Here is a 17,343-nt window from a genome sequence, read left to right on the forward strand (position 1 = left end):
TCCGTGCTAGTTGTAGCGTCGCAAGCACATTCGCGCTCACAACTCTTCGGCGATGAATCGCTCGCGAAAGCGAGAGGTTGCAAACGATGCACTACCGCCCCTCACCACCCTACAGCGACGCGCCACCGCCCGACAATCTCGTCGACCCGCAGAAGCACTCCAGCCGCCGCCCGCCCAGGCCTGCCTACGCCGACCTGCCCCCCTCGCCGCTCTTCGCGTTCAAAGACTTCCTCAGCCCAGTCCTTGACGTCTGCGACAATCGCTCCACCTTCGCCATTCGCTGCTGACGACGACATGAGCGTCTTGCCGCCGTCCAGCTGCACCGTCGCGTCGAGGGCGACGAGGACCAGCTCGAGCGCGGACGAGACAACCAAGTCCGTGTCGAGACCGGCGTCCTCTTCGACGGCGCGGGCAGACGCGACGGCGAAGGGCTGAGCCGGCTTGATTGCCAGGACGAAGGCGAGCGTCTCGGGCACGATGACGGCAAGGAAGGCAGGCCAATGTCGAGCGGCATGCACGAGGACCGCCAAAGTCGCGAGGAACTTGGCGAGAAGCATTGGCTCAAGAAGCATGAGAGCCGGGGTTCCTCCAGCGTAAGGTCCGACTGACTGGGTTTGGCGACCGGCGAGGGACGAGGTGGCCGTGTCGCGGAGGTAGAGCCAGAAACGGTTGATGAGGGGCAGGATGAAGGATTCGGCGGCAATGGAAGCGAATGTGGGCGTAGACGACGTGTCTTGGGCGAGATCGAGCCGCGCTGACCGCCGCGTCGTCCCTCGTACCTTGAGAAGCTTCTCCCGTGCGGCCTCTGGCAACGAGGTCTCCGCATCTTCCCGCGCACCCGACAACGCCATCCTGGTCAAATTGGCCGACAAAGCCTCAACGGGACCGTCCGACTCGGTTGACGCGCTGGCGAGGCGACGATGCAGCTGCGGCGGCAGTCGCTTCGACGGGAACTGCTCGTCTCGGTCTGCGATCCGCGACTTGGGCGCCGAAGTTGGTGTCGGCAAACCTGCCAGCTCGCGCGCTGCGAGTGCGAGGGCCGCAAGCAGGACGTGCCGCTGCGTGAGCGAGTACGAGTTGGTGAAGCACTGTTCGATGACGGCACTGTTCGGAAAGCTTTCGTCAGAGGCGCAATAGTGCCTGGGCAGTCGGCGGTACGTACGGGGCAACCTCTGTTGGGCAAGCCACCAGCAGAGCAACGAGGATGGCCTGCTTCTGCTGCTCGAAGTCGTCTAGCTCGAACTTGTTGTGCAGGCCCATCAGCGCGAAGGCAAGGTCGACAGCGTTCTCGCCTGTGCGATGCATGTCAGCAAAGACGGCAAACATAGACTAGCGGGAAACTTACGAAGCTCGCCTCCCCATCCTGCCTTCCGCCTTACCAGCGCTTCGCCTTCCTTCAAGCCCATCTCGACCCGTTCAGCCTCGCCATCTGCCTCCTCCTTCGCGCCTTGCGGATCCTCGCCCTTGAGATAGGCGACGAGCTCGGGAATGTAGACGGGAGGGCGGAGCTTCCCTCGCTTGCGAGTATGGCTCGCGCCGCCCGCCGGACCAGCCGTCGCAGCTTGTTGCGAAGGAAAGGCTGAATGGTAGAGCGCGGGGTCGTCCGAGGCGAGGGCTTCAAGCGTCGCTTCTGACGGACCTGGTGGAAGCGGGAGAGGCTCGAAGTCGTCGTCCGAGTCGCCGTCGCCGATAATCGATATCATAGGCCGCTTCGGGTTGGCAGGCTGGACGGGCGGCTCCTCAACGCTCGTCGGCTTCAACGGAGCTCTGTTGACTAGTGGCGCAGGAGCTTGAGGCGGATGAGTCTCGGTTGACGACAGCCTCCGCAAGACGTGCTGCCAGCCCTCGACCTGGCCAGCCGCAGCCGTCTCGACTTGGGCGAGCACTCCGCGCAGCTGACGAGTCGTCCTCTTCTCGGAGGAGTCGCCGGCCCAGATCTCGGCACCAAAGTCGAGCGGCTTGAGCTCGCCTTTCGGGTCGACCGTTCGTTGCGAGACGATCTCGGCGACAAGCATGCCGAGCAGTCGTTGCAGCGGAGCAACGAGGGACAGGTGGGTCGAGACGGCCGAGAGGAAATTCGGTGAGCGAGAGAGGGTGACGAGGTCGGGTTGAAGCGGAGGAAGCGAAACGAGGAAAGTGAGGACCAGAGTTGTGAGGTCTGCGGGCCAGAGCGTCAATTTTGTAGCTCCCAGCTGGTGTTGATGCCTAGACTCACAAAGTCGTCGACTGTCGAGTCCAGCGCGGATCTCCTCTGCGTTTCCCCAGACCTTCAGCACCTCTTTGAGGAGCTCGATACGAGCCGCCGTCTCCGCTGCCCAGGACACCGCAAGCAGGGGCGTCAAATCGTTGTCGAACGACCCGCGCACGTCAAAGAACACTGCAAGAGCAGGCTTCCACGTCGCCTTGTTGGCCGGATCGAGCGCGCCGAAGAACGAATCGAGGACGAACGCTGCCGCCCGCGCTTGTTGCAGTACAGTTCCACCCGCTTTCGACCTGAGCTTCTGAGTCATCAACACGACGATGGCGCGCATGAAACGCTGCAAGTCCCGCTCAGAGAGCTCGTCGGTGACGGCGCGCCAGATGTCGATGTGCCGTTGTCGGCGCAGGAGAATATCTGCGGGTGCTGGGAAGGTTTCGGGCGGCAGAAGTCGCGGGATGACGAGCGAAAGTAGAACGTCGAGAGTGCTGCCTGACGTGAGTGAGGGGAGGCTGGAGGAGAGGGCGGAGCGGGAGACGGGGATTGTCGGGTCGTTTGCGAGTCGCCAAACCAGGTTGGCAAGCGACCGGGCAGAGGCGGTCATGAAGGAGCTGCAACGCCGTAACATCAGCCAGGCTCGCTACCGCTGAGTTCAGCCGACGCACTCTGGATGCAGTTCCTGCGGAAACTCCCTCGCAACCTTCTTTCCCTTGCCCTGCATGACGCCCCAAGCATTCGCTGCACGAGTCGGGACGCCCAACAGGACGCGTTGCGTGGTCTCCCACCGCGATATCGCAGCAGGATCCGCAAAGCTGCCCTCCTCCTCCGGTTCCGCCGTATCGACGTTCTTCCCCGACCCGGACGAACCGACAGTCGTGAGGTATAGCTCTTCAATGTTGAAGGTCGACGACAGCTTGGCGAGGAGGTCGAGAGCTATCTCGACGGACCGAGGCGGAAGCGCAGAGACCGTCTTGCTGGACAGGACCGAGGAAAGGACGCTGTAGGCGGAGATGGCGACGGCTGCGCCGTTGCTGCTCGCATCGGAAGAAGTAGATGCAAAGGCGGTAGGTGGAGGAACGAAGAATCGCTCGAAGACCACGAGGCCTGCTGCGCCTTCCTCCGCTACGAGCGCGCCCTCCCATTCCGGCCAGACCTTTTCGACGAGGACCTTCTGAACGAGACCTAGTGGGCGTCGTGCGAAGCGTTCCGCTTGGAAAGTGAATGGCAATCGAGCAGGGCGTTGGGCGAGGGACGGACGGTCGGAGAGCAGGGAGAGAGACTGGAGGGGCGGGAGGAGCAGGTCGAGGAGTTCGTCAGTCGAAGAGAGGGGTTCGGCGAGGCGGGCAGATAGACTGGAGCTGCTGGGCGTGTCGGGAGTCTGGGTAGCAACCACGCGCCCAGTGTCAGACCAGCTTGGCGGAGGAAGGGGAGAAAGGGAGGCTCACCGCAGCGACAGGCATGCTCCCGGTACGCGGTCCGTTTGCGCACTCTGTACGGATGTCTTGAACGATGTCAGCGACCACGGAACCCCGTCGACGAGCTGTCCTGTCCGCCTCCTCCTCGCCAACTGATGAAGCGGTGTAGCGGCGACGCAACGAATCCAGGCGGTTGTACGGCAGTCGCAGCGGCTCCTCGGCTGCTCGTGTTCGCTCTGGAGGCCCTTACACCATTCCATCCAGCCTGTGTTCGCTCCCTCTCAACTCGTGCACCGCCTCGAGGTCGAGGGGGAGCAGGGGCGAGCCGTACAGCGCAGGGCGCGTTTGACGCAAGCTGTGGGGACGCACAGAGTGATCAACGGTAAACGGGAGGCTAGCAGGCGCCCAAATGTTGCGAGCGAGCGTGAGGACACCGCCAGAGCCTGGTGCTTCAGGTTCGCTTCCTCCCACTCGCGGCTGATCGCTCGAAATCGCTCCGCCAGGCGCCAAGGCCATCACAGACATACACGCTCTCGCACAGTCTGCTTCTCCCGCCGCCGCGCTGTATGCGCGAACGGCGGGCGTCTTTCCGTCTTCCCCGTCTCGCCCGAAGTTGCGGGGTGGCACGGCCGTATCTGGCTAGACGCGAATCAGCAGAGAAGGGTGGGCGTCTGGCGGGCGGCGCAGGAGCCGCTAGAAACGCCCGACCACCTTGCCGCGAGTGCAAGGTGCGACAACGACTCGAGGGCTCAGCGACCAGCGGCGCGCGATCCTCCCATCCAGCACCCGGATCCTAAAGGAGCCTTGTTCACTGCTCGTGCGGCTCGACGAGGTCGTCTTCGCTGCAGAAGGCGGCGAGCAGGATAGAGGAGATTGGACCTTATCTCGCCCGGAGCCGCTGTTCTTCTCGCCCAAGAGTCGATCGCCCGGCTCCGCCCCCTCCGCAGCCAAGCAAACAATGGAACAACGCGGTATGAATGCCGAAGGCGTTCGTTTATCGGGGCGCAGGCGCCTCCATTCCGACCCGCTTTGCGCGTCGGCTGGCTTCTTCTCTTCCTCCCTCGCTGCTGTTCCCTTATCGCTACTTCCCGGCTTTCTCGACACTCTTTCGACATGCACGTCGCCGGTCTGCTCGGCGCGTTGGTTGCGGCCACCGCCGTCACCGCCGCTCCTTCCCCAAAGCTTCCCTACTTCCGCGGCACTCGTCCTCGTCCGGCCGTCCAGAACTTCGTCTCGAACGTCGCCTCCGCTCAGTACAACCTCACTGACATCCCCGGCAAGCCTACGACCAAAGCGCCCCACTCGAACATTTGGGCAACCCTCAGTAACGATGAAGCAGCCGAAGTCGTCTCCTTCCTGCACAACCAGACGGCGCTCAACTTGACCGCCGCGTCCGACGCTGGCTCGTGGGACAACCAGATCACCGTTATCGATCTCGCCGTACCCAACAAGACCGTGAGTCGCCGAGCAAGTCTTCGCGAGAGTCAAGATCTGACCCGGCTCCCACAGGAAACGCTCAAGTACCTCTCAGGAAAGGGCCCGAAGCCGCCTCGCATGGCCTACGCGACTATCATGTTCAACTCGGTCGACGAGCCGTACGTTGAGGACTATCTCGTTGGCCCTTTGCCGGTTTCGGCCAACACGACCTACCACCCGTACTCGTTCCGCACGACGAAGGGCACTTCGAAGGTCCGCAACTACGACGCCGACTCGGACGCGACGTACAAATTCATGGTTGACGCAGCCAAGACGTGCGACGACATTGTCGAGGACCTTCTTGGCGCGCCTACCGACTCTTGTGCGTCCCTTCATCCTTCACCTCCTGACTTCGACGGCACTGACGCGTCGTTCGTCGCAGGGGACATTTGGGGAATCGGTTGCTCTCTCCTCTTCGAGCTGGCTCGCTGCGCCTCACGCTAATCGCTCGTCTCGACAGACCCGCTTTGGCACGAAGACGGGCGTGTGATCTCCTGGGTCGGATTCTGGGGCGTCCCAGAGTCCGTCTTTGACGGCGAAACGCTGCTCCCGCAGGTACGCTCTCCGTTCAGTCTTCGGCGCTTCTTTCCGTGGATGCCGACTCGTCCTTTCGCAGGGTTTGTACATGAAGTTCGACTTCACCGGTCGCGATCCGAGTGGCTGGGCTTTCCTCGGGTGCGTTGTTCGATCTCCCTCTCTCCGCAAAACGCCCGCTCATTCCGCTTCTTCCGGCAGATGGCTGCACGACGGCATCTTCTACCCGACGACCGCCGACTTCCGCCACGCTTGGTCGAACGGCAAGGTCGCCAAGACGACTCGCAACGCCGGAATGAACGAGACGTGGATCGGCACGGACAGGGACGGAGCCGAGCTGCCGTACGACAACCGCCCTCCGCCTATCCAGATCGCGCCTGGCGGTCAGCGCTTCGCTATTGACGAAGACGCGCAATATGTCGAGTGGATGGAGTCGGTCCTGGCTCACTGCTTCCGCCAGCCGCCTCTTGCTGACGATCGTCCCGGACAGCTTCTCCTTCTACTGGTCTTTCCGCCGCGACACGGGCATGCGACTGTGGGACATCAAGTACCAGAACCAGACTGTTCTGTATGAGCTCGGCTTGAATGAGGCTCTCGCTCACTGTGCGTCAGCTTCTCGGCGACCTTCAGCAGGACTCGCGACTTCGCAAGATGTTGACCGCTAGCTCTGGTACGACAGACGCTGGCAACGACCCCGTACAGAGCGGAACTGCTTACCTCGACACGTGCGTCCTCGGTTTCCCGCATTCTCCTCGATACCGGCGGCTGAACTCGCGCTTCCCGCAGTTGGTACGGATTCGGCCCCTACGCTTTCGAAACGATCGAAGGCTACGACTGCCCGACGTACGCCCACTACGCTCCCACCACCTTCTTCGCGAACGAAGTCGCGACGACGCACCGCAAGTCGATCTGCTTCTTCGAAGACACCGAGTCGTTCCCGATCCAGCGCCACGCCAACGGACAGTACGTCGCCGCTACCAAGAACGTCGTCTTCAAGATGAAGTCTGTCTCGACAGTCGGCAAGTGCGTCATCTTCCCTCCTTGTCCTTCCCCACGAGCGCCCTCGCTAACTCTTGAGGACCCGCTCAGCTACGACTACTCGTTCGTCTACAGCTTTATGCTCGATGGCTCTATCGGGGTTGAAGTCATGGCTTCAGGATGTGCGTTCCGTCCGATCCGACCCAACCTTTCCGCTGCTGACCCCTCCTCCCGCAGACATCCAAAGCGCCTACTACGCCAAGAACGGAGAATACGGCTACCGGATTCACGACGGGCTGAGCGGGTCGATGCACGACCACGTCCTCAACTGGAAGGCCGACTTTGACGTACTCGGAACTCAAAACACCTTCGCGATGCACACGGTCGAGCCGAAGGAGGTCAAGTACCCCTGGTCGAACCACACGCGCTCAACGATGCACCTCGTCCGTGATACGCTCAAGAACGAGGACAACGCGACGTTGCACTGGCCTGCGAACGGCAAGAGCATGTACCTCGTCTACAACGCCGAGGAGAAGAACAAGTGAGTGGCCTCCTTCTTGTCCGCAACAGCTGTCCGCTGACCAGTACGTTGCAGGTTCGGCGAGGAGCGCGCCTGGCGTATCATGCCGTCAATCGGCGGAGCGGGAATGCACGCTACGATCCAGAATTCGTCGAACCTCGGTCCCTCGCTCAACTTTGCCAAAGCGCCGCTCTACGTCACGAAGCACCACGACTCCGAGTTCAGCTCGGCTCACGCATCGAACGCGTACGACCCCTACAACCCGGTCGTCGACTTTGCCAAGTACCTCAATGGCGAGAACCTGGAGCAGGAAGAGTGCGTCCGGCTAATCTTCTCATTTCTCTTCCTCGCCGCCGGCTCTTGCTCAATCTCTACTCGATGCTGACTTTCGCCCGCCGCTCCCACAGCCTCGTTCTCTGGTTCAACCTCGGCATGCACCATGTTCCGCACACTGGCGACCTCGGCAACACCGTCCACACGACCGCTCACGCCGGCATGATCATGTCGCCGCACAACTACCTCCTCCGCGACCCGTCTCGCCGCTCGTCGCAGATGGTCCGCCTCAACTACAACTCGAGCGCGTCCGACGTTGTGTCCGACATCCTCACCTTCGGCGGCCAGCAGGCGTCGGGCTTGTTCAACCTCACCGCCATCCAGCCCGACTACAAGGCGTACATTGGTGACAGCAACGTCCGCAAGTTCCCATACGACCGTGCGCGCTTTTCTCGCTCTTGTCTGCGAATTGGCTCCGCTGATGCCTCTGCCTCTCTGCTCGCAGCCCAGCACCCTTACAACGACACCGAGTCAATCGTCTAGATCGCAGCGCAGTAGAAGCGGAGGAGAAGCAGAAAAGAGGGCAGAGTTGCGCCTGCGAAGGTCGTCCGACTTTGCCAGCGGTGGCTGATTCTGGCTCGGATAGATTGAGTACCAAGGGTATACACTGTAGACGTCTCTGTTTGCAAAGGGCTACGCTTTAACAGCGTCCGTGGCTTTCCCTTCTCCTGTGTAGATCACTTCCTCCTGTTCGCTCTTCGGCTCCACCCCTCGCTCGTTCGCTTGGTCTTTTCCCTCCCTCCTCCTCCCTGTACCTGCCATGGCTCAGTTGGAACGCCCGCTGGGTCGCACAGAGCGCTACATGCTGGCGCGTGCATTCGCCGGCGTGCCACCTCTCGTCGCCATCACCGCTCGCCTCGAAACCTGCGACGGGGACTCCGTTCGCGCCGCCGTCGACTGCCTTCTCGCCCAGCACCCATTGCTCGCTTGCTTCGTCACAGAGGCTCGGACTACGGCGCCGCGCTGGGCGAAAATCGTGGGACTGACGGCGGAAGACGTCGTGGACGAGTCGGCAGACGACGGGCAGGGAGGGCCCGAGGACGTTCTGTCGCGGGCTTTCGACGCTGGAGTCGATTTAGCGGCAGGGCAGAAAGCCCTGTGGCGAGTCTGGCTCGGACCGAAGGACGACGAGGGAGGACGGCGGATTACTCTGCTCCTCAACCACATCTTGGCGGATGGCACGGCCACGCGCAACCTCTTCGCCGAGCTGCTCAAAATCGTGCGAGATGGACCATCCTCAGCGAACGACGTCGTCGCGCTTCCTCCAACCCGCGAGGACAGCATCCCTATCAAGCCCCCCCTTCTCACGGTCGCCAAAGTCGTCTTCTCAGATCTCGTCGCGCCCAAACTCCCTGCCTTTCTCCGACCATCTTCGCCTACGACCGTCTTCCCGAATCCTCCGCTCGTCCCGCCCTACCTCCAGCCAACCGCACTCCGCTCCCTTTCTCTGCCTGCTTCGCTCGTCGCCGACCTCAAGGCTCAAGCCAAGTCGCACGGCGTCAACACCCTTCACCCAGTCATCTTCGCTGCGGGCCTTGCATCAGCGTCTGTCCTCGCGCCAGGAGGAACGGTCGTAGGAGGCGACTCGCCCATCTCGGTCCGCTCCGCCGACTACGGCCACCCTTCCTGCACCGGCAACTACATCATCGACATCACCACCATTTACGACTCTTCACTCGCCTCCACTTCCTTCTGGTCGACCTGCCGAGCCTACGCAAAGCGACTCGTCGACCCTTCTGTCCGGCGAGCAGCGCACGAGCACATCGGGATGCTTGTGTACGTCCCAGACGGGGTTGTCGCTCCGTCGGCCGATGCGCCTGAGGGAAAGACCAAGTTTGACGTCTGGCTCGAGGAGACCCTGCGCAAGGAGCACCCGTACGGCGCGACGTTCGAGGTGTCAAACTTGGGAGTCTTGCCGGAGACGGGGTGGGAAGCGGAAGGATTGACAGACGTGTTGTGGGCTCAGACGGCAATGGCGAGAGGTGCAGCGTTCGCTATCAACGTACGCATCGCTTCCTCTCGATACCGTGCGGATACAAGGCTGACCTTGCGCTTCGCAGCCCATCACCGTTCGAGGCGGCAACCTCAACTTCACGCTCACCTACCGACACGGCGTCGTAGAAGAGACGACGGTAGATGCGTTCTGGGCTGGGTACGAGCGGGCTTTGCGGGAAGTAGCAGCAGGACGAGTATCGGACGAAGCGACTCTCGGCGAACTTGTGAAGCGGTAGACTTGGTTGTATACGGGACAAGCAGCGATGCAGATAGATCGAGGCTATGTACGACTACTCCCTCAGACCGTCTTGATCACGCAGTACACGTCCGTTCCCCAGCCGTACATCGAGACGAGGTCGAGCGAGCCTCCAAAGTAACCAGCGTATATCCGCGAAAGAGGCAGCCTGTGCAGCAGAAGGTCAGCGACGGAAAGAGCGAGCGCGAGCGAGAGCCAGCGAGAAGGGACGTACCCGAACCCAAGTCCCGCCAGCGTTCCAACATTCGTCGTCAAAGCCGACTCGGCACCCTCCGGTCCTCCACCAACGCCACCTAGGTAGCCCGCGTTACTGACGCCGCCGTACGTCGCGGGCGAGTCGGGATCCGAGTCGGGGTCTGGGAGGTTCGGGACGGAGGTGAAGGCGTAGGAGAAGACGTTGCGGATGTTCTCGGGGGCTGTGAGAAACGTTTCGAGGTCAGTAATGTGCTCCCCATCGACGAAATGGATGTAGGCGACAAGAGATGCGCCGCCTCGCGCCGCATGAGACGAGAGAAAGCAGCGCCGACTCACGAACTCCTCCTCCGCGATCCCTGATCCGGATCGTCATCGCGCCGGGCACCGTCCCGATAGTGATGAGCACCTCTGGAAAATCGTCCTTCATCATATGCGCATGCGGCAAGTCGTCAAACTTGAACACATCGGGGTCGTCCTCCTCCTTCTTCGGTACATTGTGCTCGATCGTCGCTCGAAACGCGTTCTTGAGCAACTCGGTGCAGATGTACTCGAGGTGCGAGCCTACTGAGCCGACTGTCATCGCTGGGTCGGCTTCGATGCGGAAGTTGGGCGAGACGCCGTAAGTCGCTTCGCAGAGGAGCGAGACGTATTCGCAGCAGGTCGAGATGAGGTCGTGAGGGTTCAAAGCGAGATCGAGGACGCCTACTCGGCTGGCAGAGAGGGAGGAAGAGGGTGGTCGCGCAGAAGGCTCGATGCGCGGATCTCGTGCGGCGTCGTTGTCGGAAGGAGGCGGGTGGATAGTCGGTGCATGCGGGCGGAGGAAGGGAAGCGAGGCGGCGGAGAGAGAAAGATGTTGTTCGGCGACTGTAGGGGTAGTCGGTCAGCCAGGTTACGGAGCAAGCGAGCAAATCAAGGACGGACTCAGTCGCAGCGATATCCGATTTCGGATGGCGCGGTCGAGAAAGTCGGTGATGGTAGCGTCGGGCAGGTATTTCCGCGACTCCTTGAAGCCTGTTCAGATACAGATCAGCAAGGCGATGCGGAAAGGAGCGAGGGAAACGAGCGAACCTTTCGCCAGCAGCGGAATGTTGTCCCGGTGCTCCTCGACCATCTGTGCAACGACCTTGCACAGCCTATCGTTGTCCGCCAGCGTCTTGACTTCCGGTACGAGCGTGAGGTTCGTAAAGGCGGACGAGTACAGGTTGTGAACTTTCGCGAGGGATGGGTTGGTCGCTGGGAGGAAGGGTAGGGAGAGGTGTTGCGATACCTGCAAATCGCGCGCTCGTCAGTCTTGGTCCACACGTCTTGAAAGACAGCTCGAACTCACTCGCCGCGCCAATCCCGCTAGCAACTCCTGCCTCGTCCGTTCCGCGCTCTGCAGCAGCGTCTGCTCGTCCAGCGGTGGCCTACCGTACTGCTGCAGGTCGTCGAAGGTGACTGTTCGTGTCGGACTGGACGCATAGTGTCCCAGGAGCGCTTGCGGCGAGATGTGGGTTGTTGGCGATGAGGGAGAGGAAGCGGGGGTGGTGATGCAGCGGCAGGGCGGAAGGTATGGTGTGGTCACAGCAGCTCTTCGTGGAGCATGCAGACGTGCCAGCAGGGCAGCACGACGTAGCATCGTCAACCAGAGTCAAGCGAAGTGAGCGGTTGATAGTCAAGAAGCGATCGAAGTGAAAGAGCCGGGCAAGTCTCCTCTCGTGGGCTTAGAGGAAGTCTATGAACTCCATTGAGGTTGCAAGATGACGGGGTATTGCAGCGGAACGGGTATCGCGGGTTGAGGGGTATCGGTTGACGGCGAAAAGCGCCGTGAAAGAGATATGCGAGACGGTGACTGCGCTGGGGGGCAGGGCGGCTGCTCATCGAGAAGCGCTGGTTGTCAAGCTAATAGAGCAGCCGGACGAACGGCTTCTGGCGCGACCGCCGAATTCTGCACGCCGTAATACACGCGCGACCCGACTTCCGCGACGACCCAGTCGAGTCCCTTCATGATGCGTGGGTCGACCTTGGAAAGAGAAGCTGCTGGAGATGCTGGAGCTGCTGATCCAGGCGGGGAGTCGGAGGAGGCGGGTGAAGGGGCGGTGAGGCGGGCGTAGCGTGCTGAGCAGGGTTGGATGTCCCAGTGGTGCGAGGAGGAGAGGGTCGATAGTTCAAGGGCCTGCAAGAAAGCTCGTCAGTGCTCTGATAAAGGAGGAATCACGAGAAGGGACGCACAGAGGAGATCTCGTCGACAGTCATAGCATTCGCGATGTCTTGCTTGTTTGCGAAAACCAGCAAGCTAGCTCCCACGAGCCTCTGCGCGTTTCGCACTCGCTTCCAAGTCAGCCACTCGCTCAGTAGCGCACCCACGGACGAAGCGACTGCGACGTACCTCCTCCTTCAGCAGCTCGTGCAACTCGCGCCTACAATCCTCCATCCTCGCTCGGTCCGAGGAGTCGACGACCCAGACTACCGCATCTGTCTGCTCGAAGTAGTTGCGCCAGTAAGGGCGGAGAGAAGTCTGGCCGCCAATGTCCCCTGGAGAGGAAGCGAGCGAGAGCGTGAGCCATCGCATCCATCGTGGAGGCGCCGTCAAGCTCGTCCGCAGGGACGCCAAGAGGAGTATGAACACTCACAAACGTTCAGCGTGAACCCCTGATGCACGATCGTCCTGATATTGAACCCCAGCGTCGGGCTGACCTCGTCAACATCCTCTCCCAGAATCGCCTTGCAGACGGTCGTCTTTCCCGCGTTGTCCAGTCCTCTGCGGGCGTGTTCTAAGTGTCAGCGAGCTCCACCTGCGTCTGAGGGGAGAGAAGGAGCGCGACGAACAGCATGAGGATGCGGACTTGTTTCTCCTTCAGCCGGGCTTTGCGGATGATAGTGAGCAGGCCCATCCTGTCCTCTGACCACGGATTGTAGCAGCACGAGCCAGCAGCAGCCTAACGAGCCAGCGAAGACGAGGTTGCGGAGGTCAAAGACTCGCGGGACTTCATCGCTTCCACAAGGTCGTCTCGCAAAGTCTCGCTAGGTGTGCCGCAAACGAGTGTGTAGAGAGAGTCTAGCAGGAGTAGATTACACGTCGCGAGCCCGCAACGAAAGGAAGGGCAGGGAAATACGCATGGTGATACAAGACTCGACTCGAGTCGAGTCGGGCGCGAAAGGCTCGTCCTCTAGTCGAACGAGATCTTCTTGCCAGCGGGCTTGTCGTTCGAGAACCCACCCGAGCGAGGGTTTCCACCGGGACGACCGCCCCATCCAGCATCCGCCGACCGTCCTCCTCCCCGTCCACCACGTCCGCCGCGTCCGCCGCCGCGTCCACCACGGTCGTTAAACCCACCGCGTCCGCCTCGTCCGCCACCGCGTCCACCGAACCCGCCGCGTCCTCCACCGCCGCCGTTGCGGTCGCCGCCGCCTTGGCGCTCACCGCGGGGCTGGGAGTAGTCGAGACGGAGCTTGCGACCGTCGATCTCGACACCTGCACCGGTCGACTCGGGGCCACCGGCGGTGACGGCGGCCTGGGAGCCCTCGATGGAGGAGAACTCGACTGCGAGAGAAAGAGGGGTCAGAAGGGGTTAGGGAATGGAGAGTGAGGACGCGAAGCTCACCGTAACCGAAGCCCTTGGGGCGACCCGACTCGGGGTCAGTGGGGAGACGAACCTGCAAGACGAGGAGCGGGGTCAGTGTGTAGGAGTCCGAAAGAAGGGAAGACTCGCGCGCAACGCACCGACTGCACGTCGCCAAAGTCGGCGAAAGCGGTCCAGACGGCGTCCTCGCTCGCAGAGAAGGGAAGGTTGCCGACAAAGAGGGTGGTCGTAGGCGGGCCGGAGAGCTGGTCGTTGAACTGCTTCTTGGGGCGCTCCTGCTGCTCGCGAGGAGGACGGGGGGTGGTGACGTCGACCTTGATCGCGCGTCCGTCAACCTCCTTGCCCGCAAGCTCGAGAGCCTTCTGCGCCGCCTCGGCGGTCGTGAACTCGACGTAACCGAATCCGCGCGAGCGGCCCGAGTCGCGGTCCGTCACGACGCGGGCCGAGACGACCTCGCCACAGTCCTTGAACTCACTCTGGAGCCAGTCGTTGTCGACGTTCCACGAGAGCTGGCCGACAAAGACGGTCGTCGACTCGCCGCCCTCGGCGGCGGGAGCGGCGGACTCGACCTTGGCCTTCTTGGCCGGGGCAGCGCTCTCCTGCGCGGCACGCTTCTTGTTCTCCTTGGGCGCGTCCTCCTTCATCTTGACGTCCTCGTCGTCCGACGACGAGTCAGAGTCCGAGTCGGACTGCGTGCCACGGTCCCGATTAGCGTCTTAGCGATGGAAGGAGCTGCAGCGCGCCAACTCACGTCCGAGTCGCTCGACGAGTCACTGCCGTCCTTCTCCTCCTCCTTCTTCTCAGCAGCAGCAGGCTTCTGCGCACCCAAAAGCGGGTCAGCCACCGGTCTCAAGGGCGATTGGAATGACAGCTCAACACACCTTCTCCTCCTCCTCATCGCTCGAGTCGTCAGAGTCGCTCGAGTCGCTCTCGGCAGCCTCGGCGACGGCAGCAGCAGCCTTTCCGACCTTCTCCTTGCCGTTCTGGACGGCGTCGGAGACGGCGGCGGCGCCCTTCTTCGCGACGTCGGTGGCCTTGGCCGCAACGGCCTTTGCGACCTTGGCGGGCTGCAGGTGTCCCGAGGGTAAGTACGAGAAGTATAGCAAGAGGGGGAGACGCGCGACGCCGACGCACCTGCTCGTCCTCGTCGGAGCTCGAGTCCGAGTCGCTCGACTCGTCCTTCTTGGCGGGCGCAGCCTTGCCGTTGGCCTTGGCCTTGGGCTTGTCCTCCTCCTCCTCGTCGCTCGAGTCCGAGTCCGAGTCCGAGTCGCTGTCGGAATCGCTCGACTCCTCCTCGGCAGCCTTCTTCTTCGCGGCCTCCTCCTCCTCACGCTTCTTGCGCTCCTCCTCCTCACGCTCCTTGCGCTTCTTCTCCTCCTCGGCCGCCTTCTTCGCAGCCTTCTTCTCGTCCTTCTTGGACGAGGAGGAAGCCTTGACAGGCGTCGCGGTGGCCTCCTTCGAGACGGACGACTTGGACTTCTTGCTGTCCTTGGTGGGCTTGGTAGTGGATGACTTGCCCATTGTGTAGAAGACTGTGCGTGCGCGCGATGCAAGAGAGGTGGGAGATGCGATGAGATGAGAGGTGGGTGAGTGGCAGCGGGGTGAGCAGGTGAGCGGGTGAGACGGGACAAAGACGAGTGAGGTAGTCAGTTGCTGCTGTGTTGGTCTGTGTGGTCTGCGGTGCTCACGGGTGGGTGTGTGGTGGGAGGTGAGAGGGTGAGAGAGCCGAGTGAGCTTCGTCCGGATGGAGCGCCGCCGCTCTCCAAGCGGAACGAGCTCAACGATGCGAAACAACCGGGAGTATAAGCTATTGCAGCAACAGTATCACTGGGCGAGCACGGCTCAGCTACACAGTGTACCAACCAGAGCGGGCGACATCGAGTCACCCACTCCAACCAGGACGAGCGACGGTCAACGTCCTCGAGGAGAAGGAAGGGAATCTATCAAGGGGAATAGAACGTCAAGATGCGAGTAATAACGATTAGAACACCTAATGCAAACGAGGGATAGACTAGCTATAGACAGGGAGCGGCGAGAGAGGAGGCCAGCGTCTGTCGAGGGGGAAAGGGTGAAAGTGTCCGTCCGGCCGATGAAGCGCACGTCGGCTAGCGAGCAGCGCTCCTCGTCGTCGTCGTCGTCGTCGTCGTGAAAGGGAGAAGAGAGGCGAGGGGAGGGCGAGGGACTATCGGTATCCGAGCGGGTTGAGGCCCATCGAGCTCCTCCAGCTCTGCGTCAACTGGAAGTCGGTCGTGTCGCCCGAGATGTCCCACTGCGCGCCACAAACCCCGTCAGCATACTGAACGAGCGAAGAAAGACGCCGGGAAGGGAGAGGGAAACGCACCATGGCCATTCCGCCGATTCCTTGCTGCGATGCGAGCTGGCCCTTGAGGCCGAGCGAGTGAGGGTCGTCGTACGTGATGACGACGTTGCGGGACGTGTCGTAGAGGTAGGGCTGCGCACAACGAGACAAGTCAGCTCAAGTCCTGCGCGAAGGGAGAGGGAGGAAAACGTACCGTCGACGAGCACGTGTCCCAAGCGCGGGTGTACCCATTCGCGCCGACCCATTCAAACGTCGTCGTATCCTTGACGAGGACGCCATAGTTGATCATGTCGACAAACTGGATCTGGTTCCCACTCAAGCCGCTCAAGTCGCCCGTCCCGACTTTGCCTGGTCCGTTACCGGGTACAAACACGCCGTCTCCTCCAGTCGACGAGTTAGACGAGCCCGAGCCGGAAGAGCCGAGCGGGTTCCAGTTGATCTCGGAGATGTTCTGACCCGTCACGCCCGGGCAAGGTTTGCCCGAGTGGTTGTTCGGGCAAACGATAGGCGACCCACGCCTCTTCAACTTCTCCGCGCGTTCCTTCCTCGCACCCCTCTTAGCCGCCCGCTCACGAACCGCCCTCCGCTCAGCCGCCTTCCTCTGTCCATCAAGGAACCACTTGTGACCCTCGCTCATCGACCGCTCGTCGTGCGCTAAGTTCGCAAGATGGCGATTCGACAATCCCGTGCTGGGGATCCCGTCGCGCTTGTGGATGAGCGAAGTGGCCGACGAGGACGAGACGTAGCCGTAGGCTGGGATGCCCATAAGGATCTTGGACGCGGGCATGCCGGCTTGTTCCCAGGTCTGGATCGCGGAAAGCATGTTGGCGGTCGGTTGGAGGCTGTTGGTGCAGGCGTTTTCGAGGGGTGCGTTCGGGCCGGGCGTCGACGAGGCTGCTCAACGAACCCATCCCGTCAGTTTCCCTCTAACTCGAGGAGAGGAGGAAGAGGTCGCGACTCACCGCCCCAGACATCGTAGTTCATAACCAGGATCGCATCGAGGTACTGCGCATAAGCGCTCACATCTCCAATCGGGCTCCCGTTCGCGCCGACATAAGTCTGCTGCGTCGTGCAGGTCGAGAGGCGCTTGTTGGGCAGGGAGGAGCGCAGGAGTTTGAGGAAGGAGAGGAGGTTGGCCGTGTCGGAGGAGGAGACTTCGTTCGATCCTGCGCCTTGCGTGCCGGGGTACTCCCTGCGAAATGAACCAAACCGCTCCGTCAGATCCGTCATCCAAACACGCTCGAAAAAGAGGACGCTCGAACGCACCAGTCGATATCAACGCCATCCAAGTTGTACTTGTTAACGAACGCGACGATATTGTTGACGAACGTCTTGCGCCTCGAGCTCGTCGATACCGCGCCGGAGAAGTATCCCGAATCGCTCCATCCGCCGATAGCGATGACGACCTTCGTATTCGCTGCATGGGCAAGCTTGACGACCCGCTGGAGGAGCCCGGCGGAGTATGACGAGATTTGGATGTTGTCGTCCGAAGTTGGGATGGCGAAGGCTGCAAAGACAGAAACACCGCTCGTTAGATGGGCTAGAGGAGGAGAGGGGGAGG

General features: G+C 61.7%; 6 protein-coding genes and 1 pseudogene across 7 annotated transcripts; 2 read left to right on the plus strand and 5 right to left on the minus strand.

Moving 5' to 3' along the window:
• Nucleotides 1–101: 101 nt before the first annotated feature.
• RHTO_06617 (telomeric DNA binding protein) lies at nucleotides 102–3,657 on the minus strand (the record flags this gene model as incomplete). Its single annotated transcript, XM_016420278.1, has 6 exons — nucleotides 102–1,104; nucleotides 1,163–1,292; nucleotides 1,346–2,158; nucleotides 2,216–2,808; nucleotides 2,863–3,575; nucleotides 3,643–3,657. 6 exons carry the CDS (start codon nucleotides 3,655–3,657, stop codon nucleotides 102–104), a joined length of 3,267 nt encoding a protein of 1,088 aa, XP_016269301.1.
• A 1,068-nt stretch (nucleotides 3,658–4,725) lies between these two features.
• Nucleotides 4,726–7,936, plus strand: RHTO_06618 (diamine oxidase; the record flags this gene model as incomplete). Its single annotated transcript, XM_016420279.1, has 14 exons — nucleotides 4,726–5,067; nucleotides 5,122–5,410; nucleotides 5,471–5,488; nucleotides 5,549–5,643; nucleotides 5,705–5,763; nucleotides 5,824–6,054; nucleotides 6,113–6,225; nucleotides 6,302–6,347; nucleotides 6,409–6,645; nucleotides 6,712–6,782; nucleotides 6,838–7,141; nucleotides 7,196–7,435; nucleotides 7,528–7,832; nucleotides 7,899–7,936. The coding sequence occupies 14 exons, from the start codon at nucleotides 4,726–4,728 to the stop codon at nucleotides 7,934–7,936; spliced, it is 2,388 nt and encodes a 795-aa protein (XP_016269302.1).
• Nucleotides 7,937–8,213: 277 nt separating this feature from the next.
• RHTO_06619 (uncharacterized protein) lies at nucleotides 8,214–9,684 on the plus strand (the record flags this gene model as incomplete). Its single annotated transcript, XM_016420280.1, has 2 exons — nucleotides 8,214–9,455; nucleotides 9,514–9,684. 2 exons carry the CDS (start codon nucleotides 8,214–8,216, stop codon nucleotides 9,682–9,684), a joined length of 1,413 nt encoding a protein of 470 aa, XP_016269303.1.
• Nucleotides 9,685–9,746: 62 nt separating this feature from the next.
• Nucleotides 9,747–11,517, minus strand: RHTO_06620 ([3-methyl-2-oxobutanoate dehydrogenase (acetyl-transferring)] kinase; the record flags this gene model as incomplete). Its single annotated transcript, XM_016420281.1, has 6 exons — nucleotides 9,747–9,852; nucleotides 9,919–10,120; nucleotides 10,236–10,763; nucleotides 10,821–10,910; nucleotides 10,968–11,166; nucleotides 11,227–11,517. 6 exons carry the CDS (start codon nucleotides 11,515–11,517, stop codon nucleotides 9,747–9,749), a joined length of 1,416 nt encoding a protein of 471 aa, XP_016269291.1.
• Nucleotides 11,518–11,775: 258 nt separating this feature from the next.
• RHTO_06621 (ADP-ribosylation factor-like protein 2) lies at nucleotides 11,776–12,772 on the minus strand (the record flags this gene model as incomplete). Its single annotated transcript, XM_016420282.1, has 5 exons — nucleotides 11,776–12,054; nucleotides 12,111–12,191; nucleotides 12,268–12,413; nucleotides 12,512–12,639; nucleotides 12,708–12,772. The coding sequence occupies 5 exons, from the start codon at nucleotides 12,770–12,772 to the stop codon at nucleotides 11,776–11,778; spliced, it is 699 nt and encodes a 232-aa protein (XP_016269296.1).
• A 276-nt stretch (nucleotides 12,773–13,048) lies between these two features.
• Nucleotides 13,049–14,983, minus strand: RHTO_06622 (single-stranded DNA binding protein; the record flags this gene model as incomplete). Its single annotated transcript, XM_016420283.1, has 6 exons — nucleotides 13,049–13,422; nucleotides 13,484–13,535; nucleotides 13,603–14,151; nucleotides 14,214–14,279; nucleotides 14,344–14,529; nucleotides 14,597–14,983. The coding sequence occupies 6 exons, from the start codon at nucleotides 14,981–14,983 to the stop codon at nucleotides 13,049–13,051; spliced, it is 1,614 nt and encodes a 537-aa protein (XP_016269295.1).
• A 661-nt stretch (nucleotides 14,984–15,644) lies between these two features.
• On the minus strand, nucleotides 15,645–17,342 carry RHTO_06623 (glycoside hydrolase family 18 protein; annotated as a pseudogene; the record flags this gene model as incomplete). The annotated part of the gene is made up of 5 exons: nucleotides 15,645–15,731; nucleotides 15,804–15,914; nucleotides 15,976–16,676; nucleotides 16,745–16,974; nucleotides 17,049–17,342.
• Between the last annotated feature and the right edge of the window lies 1 nt (nucleotide 17,343).

Source organism: Rhodotorula toruloides, assembly GCF_000320785.1.
Source record: "Rhodotorula toruloides NP11 unplaced genomic scaffold Scaffold45, whole genome shotgun sequence".
Lineage (NCBI taxonomy): Eukaryota > Fungi > Basidiomycota > Microbotryomycetes > Sporidiobolales > Sporidiobolaceae > Rhodotorula > Rhodotorula toruloides.